Genomic DNA, 22684 nt, shown 5'->3' with positions numbered 1-22684 from the left:
TGGAGCCATATGACACGTGTGACCGGATATTAATCATTAAGTTAGATGTTTTGTGTTGTTTTTCTTAGAACATGGATTGTGTGCGTTAATTCTTTAAAAAAAGTGGAAATATATATTAGTTTTTAGCGTTCTCTATATCGTCTGCGTGTCATTTATATAAAAACGCAGAAATACCTATACATTTCCTGTCTTTTTTAATTGTATATGAAATTGCAAAGAAAAAAAAACACCGAAAAATTACACCCGTAACATATTACCCACGGACTTCAACCGGTTTTAAATATTTTCTTGTTGATTAAACTATCGGCACTATGGATAATAATGGATAATAATGCTACTATATTTAATAAAATATCACATTTACAAGGGTTGCGCATCTTAGTGACGTGTAAATAATGATTTAAATCCATTTTATTAAAGCCCGTCTGCATTTTCCTTCTATGTCCATATCGTATGCAATTTCCTTCTTTGTTCATATCGTATGCAGTTTTCAACGTTATCTATATTGTATGCATAATCCGTAAGCGTTTTAGTGACGGCCCTGACTTACACAGTCTAGTGAACCCTGTTGTTGTTTTTTATCGAGTGCACCGGGATTGTCTCCCATATGGCCATCGCCCCCAGAAAGACGTGTTAGTTAGTTACGGGGGATAGTGCATGATTCAGGAGACACCCCGTTCCAGAGGTGACCCTGGGTCTTTTAGTGCCCGGTGTATTGACCTTATCGCGATGACGTCACAAAAGGGGCAGTCCCTTAGCGACGGTGAAAACAATGCCCTAGATACGGTCGATTTACTACGCTGATTGAGCACCTCTGCTGATATTTCGTCAATTGCATTCCTATTGGGAAGTCGATAGGTAATTAAATGTCCTGTATTTGGTGTTTAAATGTCTTTTGACTATTATGAAGGGTTAGATTGCACTTCGAAAGCCCGATATGATCAGAAAATAAAACTAATTGGACTTAATGAATGTCCGTACAAATTGCAAGCTGGATGTTGGAAAAATGACCCGACCAAGTGGGCGACGATCGAGTACGGCGACATTCATGATTAACTTTCTCACTGAGACACCGGGTAAATTCGTTTATTCTGTAATAATGGGAGTATCCTTGTAGATGTTGATGTAATGAGTAGTGTCGTTCTTTTCAGGGTTCATTTATCTTCGAACATTATAATTATATTTCTACTATGTCAATTTATCATGCTAATGTGAAGCTGTAAAATACGTAGGGACATCTGGTACATGACTTACTGAAAGCCTTAGTTGTGTTCATTGTAATGAGTACGAGTGACAAATAATAAAATTAACACACATACATCTGTATAAATATTTGTTTTTCAAACATTATTTACCCCCGTTGCTGTCAAACGTAATTTCTTTTTTATGATGTCGATCGTTTATTGTCGTAACATAAAATCTTAATACGGAATGACGTCTGTTTAATTAACTGATACACGCTAAATACATAGAGAATACTAGGTTAGCGTTGAATACAGAGAAGTTTATGTTGCGATGCTTAGAACGCCGGAAGCGCGAGCCTTGGCGAGCGCTTTCGGTGTTCGAGCCGAGCAACATAAACTTCTCTGTATTCAACGCTAATCCTAGTATTCTATTTATCCCATTTGATTTTTTCAACGTGACATTTAACATAAATAGATCTAATAACCTTAACAATAATTTTAATTCAGTCATAAAAGCGCTTAAAATCTAACAAATGTAACCATGCGTAGTGATATACATGTATTTGTTCTGGTACGCAAAATAGTCTTTAAAAAATTCACACACAAACTGTAAAACAAGTAAAAATATCACCATATGCCTATATACTATTTTACGCAGTATGCGAATTTTAACACATTACGACCGCGAAAAGAAGATTTTACTTTACTATAATTTATTTTATTTTCGAAAGAAAATGATCAAAATCCAATATGGCGGCGATTGCTCCTGACAAAATGCTGTCGATGTCAACATACATGTACACCATCGACGACCTAGTTCTGGCTACCATAACTTTAAATGTCGCTTTTTATGATTTTTGACTGGCGCGACTTTGTACAGGTCTGTCAATACTAAATAAACTGTACGCTGAAGTTTCTTTAGCTATCGAAGACCTTGACAATTTTGACGAGTAAACAGACAATTGCAGCGACTGACACTTTATTTGACAAAATATACAGGGCAATACGTTTTCCGACTTCGGACGATGAATTTAAGGACGCGCAGAACGTGTTTTTTATATAATGTTATGGGTATGCCGTGTGTGATCCGATGCATCAATGGCGCCTATGTTAAAATCATTTCCCCGAGAACAGGGAACGACAAAAGTACAAACAAAAATCAAAACACGTAAGAACTAGTATCTTACCTTTAGTTATCCTTTAAAATCCATCTAATAATCCATTTAACTCAATAATTGACGATTTTGCATCTAGGGTCATTAATAATTATTTTAGCATAGTTAAATAAAGACCCTTATGCCATTCTATCACTTTATTCAAATGAGTTTATGAACGCGATAAACTTTCTTCTTCGTCACACGCTACGTCATTTACTCTACATTTCTGCTGTTCAAATGAACCGGAGCAGTTTATCTAATAATAGCCGTTGGTAAACTCGGTTGCATTTGCAGATTTCTGCATACAAACATAATTATGTTTAAACTTGCACAATGTTTTATTTATCTATGGTAAATACACTTATTGTACGAGAAAATAATTTAATATATAAATACACAAAGAATGGAAAACATTCCAGTACACAACAGATAAATGAGTAGAAAATACCCGTGTAAAAAATGGGACGTTCCCAATTCCAGTGTGGTGCTATTTTTACCATCTTATACTTTACACAGTTCTATGCCTAACGTGAATTAAATAGGAAAGCAAACATAGCAGATTATTTATGAACTGTGCGATATGTGTATGGCTTGTTGTACATTCTTAATATTTAAGTTAAATGTCAAAAGTATATGCTTTGGTCATAAACAATGCACATTACACTAAATAATGTCGTATAATTTTGAAGCTCAAGTTTTGTCGACTTTGTTTCTTATGAAAAATCATTCAGTGGTAAAGTAAATATAAATAAAAAAATAACAAAACAAAAATCGTGTAATTTTATATTTTATTTCAACATTTCTTTTGGTGAATATGTCATATATATTTTTTTCTGCAAAATATGCACATTTTCTTTTAAAATTCGATCAATGAACCAAACAATATCGACCTAATTTTAGCGCATATCGCATGACGTCATTTAAAAAGTAGTCCGTGCACGCGACAGGTATATTCCACAGTGTTGAATACAAGCAAGTATATTCCACAACGTGTCATACCGTCAATTTCGCGGTGAAAATGGGATAAATTACTTTTTTTTTACGTAAATTTTATAATTATTAAATACTTTAATAAATTAATCGGGCTTGTATCTTTACGGTGTAAATTTCAAATTGGACATGATTTTATATTTGACCATATGTCACATATCTAATTTAAGCAACTGTTATGTACATCGGCGTTAATTATTCATCCAAATGACTGCTTAATACTACCAGAAAGAGGAGACATGATGGCATCAATCGTGTTAAATGACACTGTCTGGACCACCCAGTGTGGTTTATGACACCTTCTTGTCAGTTAAGTTTGGACAATATTTGATCAAAACGAGATAATCGGATTATGCAAAACAAAGGGGCAATTAAACACCAGAATACAAAAGCTTACACGATTTTAAGACTGATGCAACCAATCAAATGAAAAATATTGCATTTAATTTAATTAAATGTTTATTTAAGGTGTCAACGTGTTTTATAAAGCAACTGTATATTCAATTATTTCGGCATTAAAAATTTGGCTGAAATGACTGCTCAGTATCATAAGAGATGACATAGAGGTATCATTAATTGTGTTTAATGACCACATGTGGTTTATGCAGAGCCCCAAGTATAGGTCCCCAGCTAGCTTTATGACACCGTGTTTTCTTTGTCTGGACAGTATCCGATCATAACGAGATAATCGGTTTGTGTTGAAGAAAGGGGCATTCAAATGCCTAACATGCGGAAACAAAGTGTTGAAATTGGTGTGAATTAAATAAAAACAATAACATTTATCATGAGAATTTATTTAATACGTAACAAGGTAATAAGGTAAAAAAATATAGAGGTTCAAATCAGCTATACTATATGTTGCATATATTTAAAATTTATTGGTTGTTTGTTTTCATCCTTATTTGTGTTCGTTCATTAAATTAAATTTATTATGAAAGAATTTCTATTTCTGGGTATTTTTATTCTAAAAAATGCTCGCGAAGATGTGCTTTAACTTAAGAAAATTGCGAGCAGTGTTAAATATTTCAATGCAAATAAAATGGCGACAGCGCTTTTGTTTTCACCGTCGTCAAGGGGCATGTAACTCTAACTGACGCAAGTGCCCGGATGTTGCGATAAGGTCAATAGCACCTAGTACACTGCACCTCGGTTTAACGTCTCATGCGAAAGACGAGTTAGTAGGCTAGGTGCAGCGGGGGATCGAACCAGCGATCTCTGGATTGTGAACGCTTATCAAGTGATGATCAATTATTGCAGGCCCGTACCCAAGCCCAGGGACACGCCCCCCAACTGGCTGTCGAGTTAGGATTTTTTTAACAGGGATCGACCTATACAAAAAGTATATGTCCTGTTTTTAATAATGGGCCTTCTGCATTTTTCTCTCTCATAACCGCTGTACACGTTCCCTCAATACAAAAGAGCAGATGTGTTTTATTGTCCTTGATAAGAAGGGGATTAGCGCTAATTTACTCGCCACAGGAGATAAGCCCCTATGCAATCTTACCTTATCGCCTTGTACATGTACATCCCAAATAATTGATGAAAATACAATAAATATAATGTCATAATGTAGCAGAACAAATTTGATCAATACTTTTTGCTCATGCAGTCAGTAGAGACACACATATAGATTTTAGGTAGAAGAACCCATTGAGTGGCCTAAATGTGTGGATCGGTATCCGGACACTCGCTCCCATGGACAATCACGTCTACATTATTTTGATAACCCGGATAGTCTCTTCTACATAATTTTGACAACCTGGACAGTCGCTTCTGCATTATTTTGACACCACGGCCATTGGTTCCTACATTTAGATGCGAGTGTGGGAGCGTTCTTTAGATTTCCACCATAGACCCCAAAGTATTGGTTCAAGTCCAGGATACGGACTCGAGAGCGTTTCAAATAAGCCTTATAATTAGTCTTTCAAGCAATCAAGCTAAACAAAATAAGTTTAAACTAAGCTTAAACTAATTAGATGCGACTGTCCAGGTTGTAAAAAAAAATGTAGGTGCAACTGTCCGGGTTGTCAAAACAACGTAGGAACGAACGTCCGCCTGGTCAAAATAAGCGTAGGAGCGGTTATCCGTGGGAGCGATTGTTCGGGATTCGTGTGGATCACTTGCAATGAAAACTGTGTCCAGCACATCAATGTCATGGTGATAACATATTTTATGTTTTAATTTCATCGCTTTTGAAATGTATAAGTAGTTGCTCCATCAAACTTACAAAATTATATGACAACCATGCCCATGGAAAGAAAAAAGGGACAACATGTATAACTAAAAATGAAGCATATCACTGCATGTGAAAATAGTTTACTACTAGCTAGATGCCTGTTGTACTTGATAACCCATAGTCAATTATCCCGGATATAAATTTCATTTTAACCACAGTTGCCCGAGCTTGTCCTTTTTGTACTTCTTGTACACCGTTAGTCTTGTATATATGACATAGAGAAGTTGTCAATCGTTGTTGTAAAGAAGTTGTAAACGAGTACTTTGGGGTCTATAGGGGAAATCTAAAGAACACTCCCACACTCGCATCTAAATGTAGTAACCAATGGCCGTGGTGTCAAAATTATGCAGAAGTGACTGTCCAGGTTGTCAAAATTATGTAAGAGAGACTATCCGGGTTATCTTTGAATCAAGGAGATTGGCGCTACATGCCTTTCCTGATGGACAATTGGTGTATGTTATTCAAATGCATATGTTATTCAAATGCATAATCAATGATCGAGTTCAAGTTCTAATAAGACAATTAATTGCCAAATTCAACTTATGACCTCTGTGTGTGACCTTGATTTAAACTAGCGAAACAAGTATTACATGTGACAGACATTATTCTTATAGTAAGCATTTGAGACTATAATTTTTAAACTGCAGGATGAGAGATAAAGTTTGGACAGGCTGTTTTAAGGCCAACTTCGACATTTACCATTTTCGCGAGCTGTTCATCTTTAAGGTAGGGAAAATGATTTTACAGGTGACATGCCATCTCTTTATTTATTGAAAACGATTGAAAATTGCATGATAAATGACAAATTACAGTCAGGTCAAGGTCTGAAAGCTTGACACATGCCCATATTTCCATATTTGTGACTGCAACCAACCTCAACAAAATTCAAGGGTACATAATTCTGTAACCTGTAGATTATTTGGCATCAAAACAGTGTCTTGTTGTTTTTTTTATACTTCATATTTATAACATATTGTAATTTTCTAATTAATTGCTTGAGAATGAGGGAACTAGCTCCACAAACTTATAACATTTCAAGCAGACAGGCCAACCTACTGCTCCACTCCAATATACCTTCTGTCAAACTTTGTTTGCTGGTAAAAATACCGAAATACTGAAATAAACCACAAGTATGATATTATAAATGTGTTTGTATAGTTTAATAAAAATACTGGGGTATAGTTTTAAGAGCCATTTCATGTTTATAGGCTTTAACATTTCGGTGCTTTCGAAGTCATAAACAACAATATAATTTTATAAATGCAACAGTACACATATGTACTACTGATAACAGTAACTAGAGATTTTTATAATAGTGATGATTCCCCTCTTAATGTTAGTTGTACATGTATGAGGCAAAAAAGAAAACTAAATTTCGGATAACACTTTTTTATGTTACCAGTTACCAGCTATTTTCATAAAACCAAAGTTGAGCTTTAAATGTAATTAAGCATATGTAGCAAAGTATTTTATTATTATTTAAAAACATAAGAGAATATAAACATGTAGTCATGCTTTGAAACAAAAATATATTTCCCTGTACGTCTTCAATTTACACTATCTGAAGGGCCCCGACCCCCCCCACCACTAGAGCTGTTACGATTCGGTTTGATGCATCGAAAAACCGGTTCAACACCGTCGATTTGATTTCGATACCAATAAAAAGCAAGAACTAGTACTAGTGTTCTATTTTCAACATTAAACTTTTTGCAACACAGATAATCAAGTTAACCAAATCCTTTAAGAAAGGATTTTTTTCGTTAAAGCAACATTTACATCTGACACACAAGAGTAACAACAGTAAATCATAAATAAATATTTTTTCTCCAAAAATTTATACAGTGTGAGTGTGCAGTGGAAAATGTTGTGTATGTCAATAAGATCTTGTTTCAAATTAAAACTAGAAATGGCGCGGCAGAGGCCGACGCGTATCCCCACGCCGAATGTTTGACCTAGGTGTGCCCCAGGGTTGGTAATGGGGCCATGCATAGCTGAGATTGACCGTATTGTCATAAGAGAAGTTCATCATCAATTAGAAGTGAATTGGTGTAGAAATGAAGAAGTTATAGTAAAAGGCAATTTTGGGTGGGTGTGACATATGTGGGCAGGGCGCCCCAGGGTTGGTAATGGGGCCATGCATAGTTGAGATTGACCGTATTGTCATAAGAGAGGTTCAGTATCAATTTGAAGTGAATCGGTGTAGAAATGAAGAAATTATAGTAAAAGGCAATTTTGGGTGGGTGTGGTCTATGTGGGCGGGGCGCCCCAGGGTTGGTAATGGGGCCATGCATAGTTGAGATTGACTGTATTGTCATAAGAGAAGTTCAATATCAATTTGAAGTGAATCGGTGTAGAAATGAAGAAATTATAGTAAAGGCAATTTTGGGTGGGTGTGGTCTATGTGGGCGGGGCCCCAGGGTTGGTTATGGGGCCATGCATAGTTGAGATTGACCCTAATGTCATAAGAGAAGTTCAGTATCAATTTGAAGTGAATCCGTGTAGAAATGAAAAAATTATAGTAAATGGAATTTTTTGGTGGGTGTGGCCTATGTGGGCGGGCGCCCCAGGGTTGGGATTGGGGCCATGCATAGTTGAGATTGACCCTAATGTCATAACAAAAGTTCAGTATCAATTTGAAGTGAATCCGTGTAGAAATGAAAAAATTATAGTAAATGGAAATTTTTGGTGGGTGTGGCCTATGTGGGCGGGGCGCCCCAGGGTTGGGAATGGGGCCATGCATGGTTGAGATTGACCGTATTGTCATAGGTGAGGTCCAGTATCTATTTGAAGTGAATCGGTGTAGAAATAAAGAAGTAAATGTAAAATAACCTAAAAAAATGAGTGATAATTTCTGACGCGGCCCCACCCCAACCCCTATAACTTTTGACCCAGGGGTCAGATCAAAATTCCAAATAGTGCAGGGTCGCACATATGCTCATAGCTACCATGTGTGTAAATTTCAAGGTTCTAGTGCTTTTAGTGTAGGAGGAGATAGTGGCCAGGACGGACGGACAGACGGACGGACAGACGGACGGACAGACGGACGGACGGCGGAGATCACCACAATATCCCCACCTTTTTTTCAAAAAGCGTGGGGATAATAAGCAAACAAAGCAATACATTTCAATTCTTGGCAAAATTTCTTTCACATTTACATTAGGCAAGGAAACATTTTGAAAATAAACTGACCTTGATCTTTAAGATTAACTTTTTAACTTCTATTATCATTTATATTATATAAAATCACTTTCTAACCTTAGATGGTTTCCACAAATTTCAGTTGTGTTTTACAAATCATTAATAGTTTTCAAGCACGACATACTATTACAAATTACTATATACATGTATTTTTGTTAATGTATTTTGTCACCACCAACTCATCCCCTGATAAGAATGAAGACGCCTTCCTTCCCCCACTTCTAATAATCATAAAAGTCATAATTTCAGCGTTCAATGTTCCGATGTAACAATCTCCTCTGTGGTCATGAGATTCTCGCCCTGTTTCAGTCGAGCCATGGTGTCTGCATACTGGAAAGCCTCGCTATTCTCGTACTCGCACATGTCTAGCGCCACCTCACAGCTCTCCTTGACGACACGCTCCCGGTCCATTACATACTCCTCCAGAATCTTCATGCAAGCCTCTGTTGCTATTGAACCTGCAATGCGGGTTATTCAGCTAATATTACGAGCTGATAAACACAGTTGGAAATCATTATTTTTACACTTTCTTGGAGTTTGTAAGTTTTTAAGGAACATCCATAACCCCTGAGATAGGGGAAAAATTTAACCACGTGCAGATCTCCTCTAGACCATTGTCAATTCCTTTCTGAATTTTTTAAAAGAAAGTATATGCCAGCCCATCATGGACTAGGGTTGGGCCAATTTAGACCCAAGACCATTGTTAGAATAATGTTGGTAAAGCCAAAGGATCTCTAGGCAGTGGTTCATGCAAAATATCTAAGCTATGACCCTAACAGTTTTGGTTAAGGAGATTTCTAATGAGTTTTTCATAGTATGAAATATATGAAAAATTGTGAAAGAGCTTTATGCCTTGCTTAAGCCACTTCACACAGCAGTTTTGGATATGTGATTTAAAGCCAATTGTCGACATACCGCCATACACTTAAACAGCTCACCATGACAACTTCATGCTCTGGGTCCATAAAGCTTCTTTAGAGAAAATTTAGAAAATTTCTTAAAGTTATGAGAAAACGCCCCCCCCCGGCAGCCATGTTATTCAACTGACCGGAACCATTTTCAAACTCAACTCTTATATCAAGGAAACAAATGTTCTGACCAAATTTCATCAAAATCGGGCCAAAAATGTGACTGCTAGAGTGTTCACGTTTTCACTATATACATATAGAGAAAAATGCCCCACCCACTGGGGACCATGTTTTTTCACCGATCTGGACCATTTTCGAACTCATCCGAGATATCAATAAAACCAATGTTTTGACCAACTTTCATGATGATTGGTAAAAAATTGTGACTTCTAGAGTGTTTACAAGGTTTCTCTATAGCCAAACAAGGAAAACTGCCCCCCCGGCAGCCATGTTATTCAACTGACTGGAACCATTTTCGAACTCAACTCTCATATCAAGGAAACAAATGTTCTGACCAAATTTCATGAAAATTGGGCCAAAAATGTGACTTTTAGAGTGTTCACATGTTTTCACTATATACATATAGAGAAAAATGCCCCGCCCACTGGCGGCCATGTTTTTCACCGATCTGGACCATTTTCAAACTCGTCCGAGATATCAAAAAAAGCAATGTTTTGACCAACTTTCATGATGATTGGGCAAAAAATTGTGACTTCTAGAGTGTTTACAAGGTTTCTCTAAAGCCAAATAAGGAAAACTGCCCCACCCACTGGCGGCCATGTTTTGCAACGGACGGGAATCACTTTTGAACTCAACCAACATATCTTTAAGACAAACATTTTTACAAAGTTACATGAAGATTGGGCATGAAATGTGACTTATACAGTGCTTACAAGTTTTTTCTTTTTTTTGACCTAGTGACCTAGTTTTTGACTCGGCACGACACAGTTTCTAACTCGACAGAGATTTCAGTGGGACAAAGCTTCTGACCAAGTTTCATGAAGATCGGACAATAAATGTGGCCTCTAGAGTGTGGACGGACGACGGACAAAGACCGGTCACAAAAGCTCACCTGAGCAATCAGGTGAGCAAAAAATGTAATCTTAAATTTTCACTTAAGCACAACCAAAATAACAAGAAACCGTCTGAGAGAGGTGATGCTCCCCAAAGTTGTTTTTGTCACAATATTGCACTATATATACACATAAAAGGAAACGTCTTGAGGGCACAGTAGTTGGGGGGACAAGAAAATTTTAAAGGGCCATAACTCTGTGAAAAATAATCCGACCAGAACCTGCTGATAATATGCATATCTTCTCTTGGTAGTGAAGCTTCCCATAAAGTTTCATTGAATTCCGGTCATTAGTTGCTGAGAAATAGCCTGGACAAGAATTGGACTATATGTACAGTTAATTGAAAATTTCAAAGGACCATAACTCTGTGAAAAATCATCCGACTAGAACCCGCTGATAATATGCACATCTCCCCTTGGTAGTGAAGCTTCCCATAAAGTTTCATTGAATTCCTGTTATTAGTTGCTGAGAAATAGCCCGGACAAGAATTGCACTATATGTACAGTTAATGGAAAATTTCAAAGGGCCATAACTCTGTTAATAATCATCCGACCAGAACCCGCTGATATTATGCACATCCTCTCTTGGTATTGAAGCTTCCCATAAAGTTTCATTGAATTCCAGTCATTAGTTGCTGAGAAATAGCCCGGACAAAAATTGTGCACGGACGGACACACAGACACACGGACGGACAGACAAAGCAGCGACTATATGCTCCCCCCAAAATAAATTTTGGGGGAGCATAAAAATTTCCCTAAAGATCTTTGAGAATACTTGTGTTTGTGAGCAAACAATACTAAATGTTCTCAACCCAAACATAACATAACATAACATGTACCTAACGCCTCTGCACACTCGTGCCTGACCATGGGATTCTCTTTTGGGTCTTTCAGATTCACCGTGAGCTGGTCAATGCATGCACTGTGTTGTATCTGGCCAAGGACGTAGGCTATCTCATGACGGAAGAGAGCACTGCTACACTTCAATCCTGCAATTAAGATGGTCACAGTCAGCATACTTGTCCATATAGGTTAAAGCTTTGATATTATTAGTAATACCTTATTCATAATGACATTGACTACTAGCAACCATTCGCGCAGCAAGCTTGACTATTCTTTTGCTTTGATAGTGTAGCGTACATTTTCTTTCAATATTATGACTGTGAACACATATTTGATAGTGAATATTTGTAACAGCTACATAGTTAGTTACTAGTATATGAAAATTATGATTGATTACTGTAGAGCCAAGTTAATTTGAAATACATTGAACATCAAATTTATGGCAAAGTTATGGCTGAGACAGAAGTTTTCAAGATGTCTTATTGCCAAATTAAGCCTTTAAAGTCGAAACGTGACCTTGACCTTTGAGTAAAGAGGCCAGGTCTTACACATGAGCCTTCATTTTATGAACAGAACAGAATAACTTCATCTTATGAACACAACAGAATACCTTCATCTTATGAACAGAACAGAATACCTTCATCTTATGAACTGCACGGAATACCTTCATCTTATGAACAGAACAGAATACCTTCATCTTATGAACAGAACATCGCCATCTTATGAACAGAACAGAATACCTTCATCTTATGAACAGAACAGAATTCCTTCATCTTATGAACAGAACAGAAAACCTTCATCTTATGAACAGAACAGAAAACCTTCATCTTATGAACAAAACAGAACACCTTCATGTCATGAAAATAACAGAACATTGATAAAACCTATGCATTACAAGCTCATCTTTGTCCAAATACACAGTGACAAGATACATGTACATGAAATGAGATATGTAAGATATGTTCAGTGTTGTATTCATACGAAATATAAATATATTGATCTAGGAACATCATTATTAGGATGATAAATTTTAAAACAAACGATTCAGTTAAGTACATTTGTTTAGTTCTATTATCTTGACAGGAATGAATGTAACGTAACGAATATTTGGGGCATTATTGATTAAGGAAATTTGTACCAATGCAATTAACAAAATTTCATACAAATCACGCCTAGATCAACATTTCAATTCCTCTGGTATAAAACTTCAAACATCAGTCAATTCTGTAAGTATTCATTATGTGTCCATTGCATACGTTATATTTTTGTTGCAATTGATAGACACGATACTTTGCACACGGCCCGTCAGAATTTGCACACATTACAATCAACTGTTTGATTGTTTATACCTGTATTTTGTCTTTAGTAACTAGACGGTATCAGTGATTTTTTTTTTGCTTTTATTTGTTACAGCCTGTGCCATTTGAATTGGAAAAATTAGCACGATAAACTGTGAAATTGGGAAAAATAGCACGATTAACCATGAAATTGGTCTTCCCAATGAAGCGAGGAAAACCACTGTTTTACAGGACATGTCTATTCTAGTACACTCTAGAAATAAAAAATTATTAAATTTGCTTATGTCATGCTCATGCATTATTTAGTAAAAAGACCTTAGATGTATGAACTTAAGTATTTTACTTTTGACACATTTGCAATTGTAGGAGATTAAATAATGGTTTTGTGTCCTTGCAATTTAATTCAGTGATTTTGTTTGCTTTTATTTGTTACAGCCTGTGCCATTTGAATTGGGAAAATTAGCGCTATAACCATGAAATTGGGAAAAATAGCGCGATTAACCATGAAATTGGGAAAAATTAAGCATTATAAATATGATTATAAGTAACAGAATAAATATTGTTTTTAAGTGCATATTAAGGGGGTTTTCTAGCCATTTTGGGAAAAGGATTCTAGTCAAAATGGGATTTTTGTTCAATCAATAAAATTTATCGACAAAAAGGACTAAATTAAATATATATTTTGAAGGATGTTTTAAAAATAAAGTTGACATCTAGATTTAAGAAATCATAATAAAGTCATAAGTGACTTCTTTCTTAAAAAAAATTATTTTTTTTTTGGAAATTGGGCCTTTTTTTTGAAATTTTGGTCTGATTTTTTGGAAAAAACCGTGGAATTTTGTGATAGGGAAGCAGCCGAAAATCGGCTGTAATTTTGAGCAAAAAACAATCACTGTGGAACATGCACACAGTCGAACATAGAAGGCGCACAATTTGTTTTGAAGGGGGCGGCCCTTGGCCGTTATTGCCGCCGCATGTATCTTGTAGTTCAGAATATTGAAACAGCGTTTCTGTCAAAAGTTTATCAACAAAAATGAATCACTATGAAAACAGAAATGGACTTGTCTAGGTGTAATGTGTTTTCCATGAACTACTTGACATGAAGATATGATGTATTTAAGGATGGACACATTAAGTTAATACTACTTATTTGGAGGTGCTTTAATTATGTAAATATTTACTCTAAAAGAATACAACAGATGAAAATGTTGTGATAAATTAAAAACAACATGATTAAGTGAGATAATCTTATTGTGTTTTTACACAAAGACATCCACATTAATTTCTTGGCAAATTAAACTTTTTCAAAAACAGGCTCAAGCAACATATTCTGAAGAAAAATTACAACTTGCTAAGATACAATTTTATAAAACAACAAATATATATGACACTCCTTGTACAATCCTTAATGTAGTGAACATTTATAATATTACAAATAATAAGTGTACAAAGTTCACCTTCAGCAATCGCTACAACTGCTTCTGAAGTTCCCAGATTCCTCAATGAAAACAGAGCCCGATACCTCTCAAACAGAGATAGCGTCTCGTTTAACAAAGTCTTTTTCAAGCTCTCTACGTCGTCTGTCTGTTTGGTTGGTGGGGCTGGGTCCACGGAAAAGTAGGGGTTCTCAGAAAGAGTCCCTTTTTCATTTTCCGAGTTCTGGAGCCACTGTAACCTTGAGAGAGCAATCTGGCATGTTTCAGCTACCTACAAGACAGGAGCTATTACAGGACTGCACTCTCGACTATTCTTATTTTTGTCTCAGTTTCAAGCTTTTATTTCCTGAAACTGAAACGTCACAAGACTTACATTTGAAGCTAGCAATAGCTTGATTTCAGCATAGCTAGTTCAAAATAACAATGATAATCTGATAATTTCTTTAAGTATGTTTATCCTTTTTAAATGATGACAAAGATGATGTTATGTTGCAAATAGCCAGGTTGGGGCCAGCACTAAAAGGATTTTGTATGCCTTAATCTAATCTATTTTTTCCAAGAAGATATTGGCAGTGTTGCTTATATTGCAATAAAGCTGTGTACCTCTATCACTGGATCGGCAACATGTTTTTGAAGGACATGTAAGACTTCTGGACTTCCAATAGCACCAAGTGCTTCACCTGCATAAACATATGAATAACATTCTCTGTTATATGGATGTAAGTTATTGAAAAATTGAAAATGACTTAAAAGTTAAATGTATATGAAACTTATTTACTCCCAGGATCTTACTATTAAAGAGAAGAGTAAGATGTGATCTTTAAACAAAACTAGAGCTTCGTCACAGACGTGACGAATACCCCCACATTCCGCATTGACACAGAATATTTTGAATGTTGTCTTCACAAAAAACAACGGACACCATGCTTAATGTTTAAAACGCACTAAGTGACCCCGTGACCTTGTTTTTGACCCGGCATGGCCCATGTTCGAACTTGACCTACCGGTACACATCATCTAGATACAACTTCTGACCAAGTTTGTCGAAGCTCTGATGAAAACTACTTGAATTAGAGAGCTGACACTATGCTCAATGTTTAAAACGCACTAGGTGACCCCATGACCTAGTATTGACCCCGCATAGTCCATGTTCGAACTTGGCCTACACATCATCTATATACAACTTCTGACCAAGTTTGGTGAAGCTCTGATGAAAACTACTTGAATTAGAGAGCGGACATCATGCTCAATGTTTTAAACGCACTAAGTGACCCCTTGACCTCATTTTTGTCCCGGCATGACCCATATTCGAACTTGACCTAGACATAATCTAGATACAATATCTGACCAAGTTTGGTGAAGATCGGATGAAAACAACTTTTATCCCATTTTCACCGCGACATTGACGGTATAACACGTTGTGGAATATACTTGCTTGTATTCAACACTGTGGAATATACCTGTCGCGTGCACGGACTACTTTTTAAATGACGTCATGCGATATGCGCTAAAATTAGGTCGATATTGTTTGGTTCATTGATCGAATTTTAAGGTCACCCATTAAAAGAAAATGTGCATATTTTGCAGAAAAAATATATATGACATATTCACCAAAAGAAATGTTGAAATAAAATATAAAATTACACGATTTTTGTTTTGTTATTTTTTTATTTATATTTACTTTACCACTGAATGATTTTTCATAAGAAACAAAGTCGACAAAACTTGAGCTTCAAAATTATACGACATTATTTAGTGTAATGTGCATTGTTTATCACCAAAGCATATACTTTTGACATTTAACTTAAATATTAAGAATGTACAACAAGCCATACACATATCGCACAGTTCATAAATAATCTGCTATGTTTGCTTTCCTATTTAATTCACGTTAGGCATAGAACTGTGTAAAGTATAAGATGGTAAAAATAGCACCACACTGGAATTCAATCGCACATTCTCGGCCCTTTCCGTCAAACATCGGATAAGTACCTCGAAGGAGATAGTATGAATACACATTTCGGAAGCGGTATTGCGGTCCAACTACGCGGGCCTACGCGAATCAAAATTATATAGTAAAAACAAACATGGCCGGTTTTGCGAGTTGTTTACATTTTGCAAAGATGAAAATGGGGATTTTCTATGCTCTGAAGCCAGAGCAAGTACAAACTCTACAGGAATTATGGACGCCGTCGTTGTTATTGTTTTCGTTGTTGTAACATTCTTAGAATGGTATCACGTGGGCGGACTACTTTCAACCCGTATTTCTCCCGAGTCCGATTATGATAATCTGCGAGGGGTACCGAATGACTGGAATTGGGAACGTCCCATTTTTTACACGGGTATTTTCTACTCATTTATCTGTTGTGTACTGGAATGTTTTCCATTCTTTGTGTATTTATATATTAAATTATTTTCTCGTACAATAAGTGTATTTACCATAGATAAATAAAACATTGTGCAAGTTTAAACATAATTATGTTTGTATGCAGAAATCTGCAAATGCAACCGAGTTTACCAACGGCTATTATTAGATAAACTGCTCCGGTTCATTTGAACAGCAGAAATGTAGAGTAAATGACGTAGCGTGTGACGAAGAAGAAAGTTTATCGCGTTCATAAACTCATTTGAATAAAGTGATAGAATGGCATAAGGGTCTTTATTTAACTATGCTAAAATAATTATTAATGACCCTAGATGCAAAATCGTCAATTATTGAGTTAAATGGATTATTAGATGGATTTTAAAGGATAACTAAAGGTAAGATACTAGTTCTTACGTGTTTTGATTTTTGTTTGTACTTTTGTCGTTCCCTGTTCTCGGGGAAATGATTTTAACATAGGCGCCATTGATGCATCGGATCACACACGGCATACCCATAACATTATATAAAAAACACGTTCTGCGCGTCCTTAAATTCATCGTCCGAAGTCGGAAAACGTATTGCCCTGTATATTTTGTCAAATAAAGTGTCAGTCGCTGCAATTGTCTGTTTACTCGTCAAAATTGTCAAGGTCTTCGATAGCTAAAGAAACTTCAGCGTACAGTTTATTTAGTATTGACAGACCTGTACAAAGTCGCGCCAGTCAAAAATCATAAAAAGCGACATTTAAAGTTATGGTAGCCAGAACTAGGTCGTCGATGGTGTACATGTATGTTGACATCGACAGCATTTTGTCAGGAGCAATCGCCGCCATATTGGATTTTGATCATTTTCTTTCGAAAATAAAATAAATTATAGTAAAGTAAAATCTTCTTTTCGCGGTCGTAATGTGTTAAAATTCGCATACTGCGTAAAATAGAATATAGGCATATGGTGATATTTTTACTTGTTTTACAGTTTGTGTGTGAATTTTTTAAAGACTATTTTGCGTACCAGAACAAATACATGTATATCACTACGCATGGTTACATTTGTTAGATTTTAAGCGCTTTTATGACTGAATTAAAATTATTGTTAAGGTTATTAGATCTATTTATGTTAAATGTCACGTTGAAAAAATCAAATGGGATAAATAGAATACTAGGATTAGCGTTGAATACAGAGAAGTTTATGTTGCTCGGCTCGAACACCGAAAGCGCTCGCCAAGGCAGAGGCCGACACGTATCCCCATTCCGCATGTTTGACCCAGGGGCGCCCAAGGGTTGGCCATGCATAGTTGAAATTGACCGTATTGTCATTAGAGATGATCATTATCAATTAATAGTGAATCAGTGTAAAAATGAAGAAGTTTTAGTAAAAGGCAATTTTGGGTGGGTTAGGCCTATATGGGCGGGGCGCCCCAGGGTTGGTAATGGGGCCATGCATAGTTGAGATTGACCACATTGTCATAAGAGAGGTTCAGTATCAATTTGAAAGTGAATCGGTGTAGAAATGAAGAAAGTATAGTAAAGGGCAATTTTGGGTGGGTGTGGTCTATGTGGGCGGGGCGCCCCAGGGTTGGTTATGGGGCCATGCATAGTTGAGATTGACTTTATTGTCATAAGAGAGGTTCAGTATCAATTTGAAGTGAATCTGTGTAGAAATGAAGAAGTTAATGTAAAATAACCTAAAACTAGAAATGGCGCGGCAGAGGCCGACGCGTATCCCCACGCCGCATGTTTGACCCAAGGGCGCCCCAGGGTTGATCATGGGGCCATGCATAGTTGAGATTGACTGTATTGTCATAAGAGAAGTTCAGTATCAATTAGAAGTGAATGGGTGTAAAAATAAAGAAGTTATAGTAAAAGGCAATTTTGGGAGGGTGTGGCCTATGTGGGCGGGGTGCCCCAGGGTTGGTAATGGGGCCATGCATAGTTGAGATTGACCGTATTGTCATAAGAGAGGTTCAGTATCAATTTGAAGTGAATCAGTGTATTAATGAAGAAATTATAGTAAAAGGCAATTTTGGGCGGGTGTGGTCTATGTGGGCGTGGCGCCCCAGGGTTGGCAACGGGGCCATGCATAGTTGAGTTTGACCGTTTTGTCATAAGAGAGGTTCAGTATCAATTTGAAGTGAATCAGTGTAGAAATGAAGAAGTTAATGTAAAATAACCTAAAAAAATGAGTGAAAATCTCTGACCTGGCCCCACCCCAACCCCCATAATATTTGACCCAGGGGTCAGATCAAAATTCCAAATAGTGCAGGGTTGCACATATGCTCATAGCTACCATGTGTGTAAGTTTCATGGTTGTATAGCTAATAGTGTAGGAGGAGATAGTGGCCAGGACAGACAGACAGACAGCGGAGAAAACCACAATATCCCCACGCTTTTCAAAAAGCATGGGGATAAAAATGAGTGAAAATTACTGACCCGGCCCCACCCCAACCCCCATAACTTTTGACCCAGGGGTCAGATCAAAATTCCAAATAGTGCAGGGTCGCAGATATGCTCATAGCTACCATGTGTGTAAGTTTCAAGGTTGTAGTGCTAATAGTGTAGGAGGAGATAGTGGCCAGGACGGACAGACAGACGGCGAAGATAACCACAATATCCCCACGCTTTTCAAAATGCATGGGGATAATAAGAGAGCGGACACTTAAGACGGACCGACCGACAGACAGACCAACAAGCTCACTCCTATATACCCCCCTAAACTTCGTTTGTGGGGGTATAACTATTTGTTTAAAGACATTTAAATAAAAATCAAAACTAATTTTGACGATTGTATATATTTCCATATTGAGACAATTTATGCAGACACATCATGGTTATTTTTTTTTATGACCACAGAGTCCTTGGTAAACTGTCTTTATATACTGTCTATGAGTTTTGTGAAACATACTTTTAAAAACGGGAAAAGTGATGCAAAAGTTTTAAGTTCAGTGTAGATTCTAGAAAAAACACACTCTCACTTGAATATCCTTTACCCATGGTTCTCAAAGACAAATTTGTCTACTGAGCAAAAAACACATTTCATTTTTAGCCAAAGTATCAATTGTAACAGGATTTTAATTTCCTTAAGCAAACCAGAAATTTTTTATCAATCTAGAAACAGTCAGGGCTGCTTTAAATAATACATGTCGCTTCTCTGATACATGTATTCGAATGACTTGCATCCAAGAAACTTAGCATATAAATAAAGAGATTTATTATATACCTGTTTAATGCTTTTAACAAAATAAAGGTTGTATCAATCTTTGAAATAAAAAATCCCGAATTACGCTACTCGCTGTTTCCAATTCCAAATTACCATACTAACCGGACTACTTTGACCCATTTAATGACGTCACATTACACGCACCGAAATTAGAAATATTTTATATTACGAAATATATTACGTAGTACATCGTGTGACGTCATTTCTGTGACGAAACACAATAGTTTTATCTAAACTCTCTGGAATTTAAGGACATGTCGGACGTGGTGTTTTTTAACAGTAAAGTATGTGTTAAAAACGTATTTTGGAGTGTGTGTTTATCATGCATAAATGTATATTTAGATATGAATACAATAAAATAGTGTGGTTTAAACTAAGTTTCTATAAAGAAATGGAAGATAGAAGTGGAAGTGCATATCGTTTAAACGTTTTTGTTATAAACATCAGATTAAAGTTGTCAACTTAATTGTTATAAAAATTGGATTAACGATGGCATTAAGGTAAGCATTTGGGGACCATACGAAACATGTCAGAATTAATATTCATTTCGTGTTCCACTCCTTTAATATTGTTTAAATATAGTTTAATATGAATTTATAGTTAATTCATGTTCATTTAGGATTGTGATAAAATATCAAACATAAATTTGATGTGGCAATTAACGGCAACTGTTCTATTATGTCATCGTTAAATGACACATCAAGTATCAATTAGTGTAATTGTTAACATCAAACAATATGTGACATAAATTGGGAGTAATAGAGATGCAAACATAAGCCGATTTTGTCAACAATAATAACGATGTCGCACTTTACGTTTAATTGGTAATTACAGAAGTGAAAATAAATTATGGTTTATTCTCAACTACTGTTATAGATAACATCTATCAGTAAGTGTCATAAATAGGGCGTATTCGATATGCAATAATATGAGTCACTAATGTGAGTGTTATACCCCTATTGACATTTTAAAATATACGTTTTACTGCTAAATTTTAATAACATGTATTAAATAGGTAAAAAAACATGTTTATTTTTATAATGATACATAGATAAAGCATGTGTTGTTTGCATTTATGTGTTAAAATAGAAACACGTAGTAATGTCCAATTTTATTAAAATAGATATAAGACATGAAAAATGTGCATGTTCTTGTAATGCCCACAGTTAAAATAATTAATTGATGATACAATTAAATGAGTTACAAATCTGAGAATATGAATAACTTTATTGAAATAATCATGAACACAAATGTTTCATGACCCGTTTTTTAGTTTCAACATACTTAGCAGTGTAGTTTTTCGTGTATTAAAATAATCTCCATGGCATAAAGACATATGGTCCGTATGGTCTGCAAACCTGGATCGTATGGTCAGCAAATATGGGCTGTATGGTCCATGGTCTGTATACCGTTGTCTCTTTTCTTAATAACTTAGGTAAAAACTTATTTTTCACTAGTACGATTTCCAGTCAATAACGTTAATTGGTTAGTTAACATTTATTATATTTTGTTACGTTTTCCATTATATGGTATGTATTGTGTGATATGTCTGTCATAAAAGCCACGATTTTAATCAATTGATACAAATTACTTAAGAAGACAGTTGTCATTTACATTACAGAACACAGTCAATCTTGAACACTCGTCTATTTTAAGTATATTACCTGCTTCATGTCTGACCATCGCTTCTTGATCAGTATCTTCCAGCACCTTAATCAGAGTTGGTATAGCATATGTATCTTGCATCTGTCCAAGGCAATAGGCCAGCTCATGTTTTAAGAGAGCCGACTCGTCGTGAAAAGATTCGGATATCAAATGAATGGCTTCCTTTCCACCAAGATTTCTTAAGGTAAACAAAGCCCTAAATCTTTCTTTAAGTGGTTTCGAAGGATCATTCAATATCTTCCCAATTAGTTGTATAGATTCGGATGACATTTCGAAAGATGTTATTGTATACTATAAATTGGTAAATTTATGTCGACGTCCGAATCGTGTGACAATGTGTTGCAATGATGGTTAGGTCGCTTTGATTCAATACAATTGATTAAACGGTTACACTACAGCAACACGAATATTATCAACAACGACTCCACTAAACCACTTGAAGTTTCGCTTCTTAACAAGGGTGGTTATTTCTTAATCGTTTCATCATTAATTCGTTTTTTTATTTCTTAAAATATAGAGCAAATAGTTAAACGGATAGATGACCAATGTTCATCTCAACAAAGATCTATAAAGATGTGTAAATTTCGGAGTCCGGATAGTGCCATCTATAATCTCGCCCTTCTTTCATCAAGGGCGACACTAGACACACAAAGCGATACACTATATTTTTTCGCGACAGTCGCTGCGACGCACGATATTTTGCGCGACAGTCGCGGCGACGCACGATATTTTGCGCGACAGTCGCGGCGACGCACAATATATTTAAGGTAACATAACCCCAAACCGAAACTCCTGCTTGCAGGGTTACATGCAGTCAGTTTGATACTTAGCACACATTGTTCAGTGCATGCTGCATATGATTTGTAAAATACGTTGCAAATGGAATGTTTTTGTATCAATTTGAAGGTATATTTGTAAGCAATAAGAAAAAAAGCCATTGTTGTGCTCTACTTTTTCTGTTGATGGTTCCCGGCTATGAAAGTAGGTCATACTATTTGAGCCCAAAATGGTCGCCTGCACAGCTGTCAAAACCGGTGTGCCTATTCTAAGGTGAATATTTTGAGTTACAACGTATAGAATTTAATGACATCCATTTGTTAAAAAGATTATGCATTT

At 36.1% G+C, this 22684-nt stretch overlaps 2 protein-coding genes across 2 annotated transcripts in view; both read right to left on the bottom strand.

The window, feature by feature from the left end:
• Positions 1 to 570, bottom strand: part of LOC127861972 (CAP-Gly domain-containing linker protein 4-like) — a 69214-nt gene extending 68644 nt beyond the window's left edge. The window contains exon 1 of the mRNA XM_052400775.1: positions 551 to 570. The gene's annotated coding sequence lies outside the window, so the exon portion shown is untranslated. The remainder of the gene's footprint in view (positions 1 to 550) is intronic.
• Positions 571 to 8672: 8102 nt separating this feature from the next.
• Positions 8673 to 21944, bottom strand: LOC127862449 (deoxyhypusine hydroxylase-like). The gene is made up of 5 exons (XM_052401571.1): positions 21568 to 21944; positions 14926 to 15002; positions 14344 to 14593; positions 11585 to 11734; positions 8673 to 9223 (listed from the first exon to the last, which is right to left on the bottom strand). The coding sequence occupies exons 1-5, from the start codon at positions 21836 to 21838 to the stop codon at positions 9018 to 9020; spliced, it is 954 nt and encodes a 317-aa protein (XP_052257531.1). The 5' UTR covers positions 21839 to 21944; the 3' UTR covers positions 8673 to 9017.
• Between the last annotated feature and the right edge of the window lie 740 nt (positions 21945 to 22684).

The sequence above is a fragment of the Dreissena polymorpha genome, chromosome 16 (assembly GCF_020536995.1).
Source record: "Dreissena polymorpha isolate Duluth1 chromosome 16, UMN_Dpol_1.0, whole genome shotgun sequence".
Lineage (NCBI taxonomy): Eukaryota > Metazoa > Mollusca > Bivalvia > Myida > Dreissenidae > Dreissena > Dreissena polymorpha.
The sequence above is the reverse complement of the archived record's forward strand: the minus strand, read 5'-3'. Positions and strand labels throughout refer to the sequence as shown.

Bases quoted from the DNA above. Each gene is read 5' to 3' on its own strand.
- LOC127862449 (XM_052401571.1), bottom strand. From the start codon at position 21,838: ATGTCATCCGAATCTATACAACTAATTGGGAAGATATTGAATGATCCT. The intron at 15,003-21,567 runs GTAATATACTTA...ATGTTTATGCAG, and splicing joins GATGGTCAGACATGAAGCAG to GTGAAGCACTTGGTGCTATT. The intron at 14,594-14,925 runs GTACACAGCTTT...CCTGTCTTGTAG, and splicing joins TTGCCGATCCAGTGATAGAG to GTAGCTGAAACATGCCAGAT.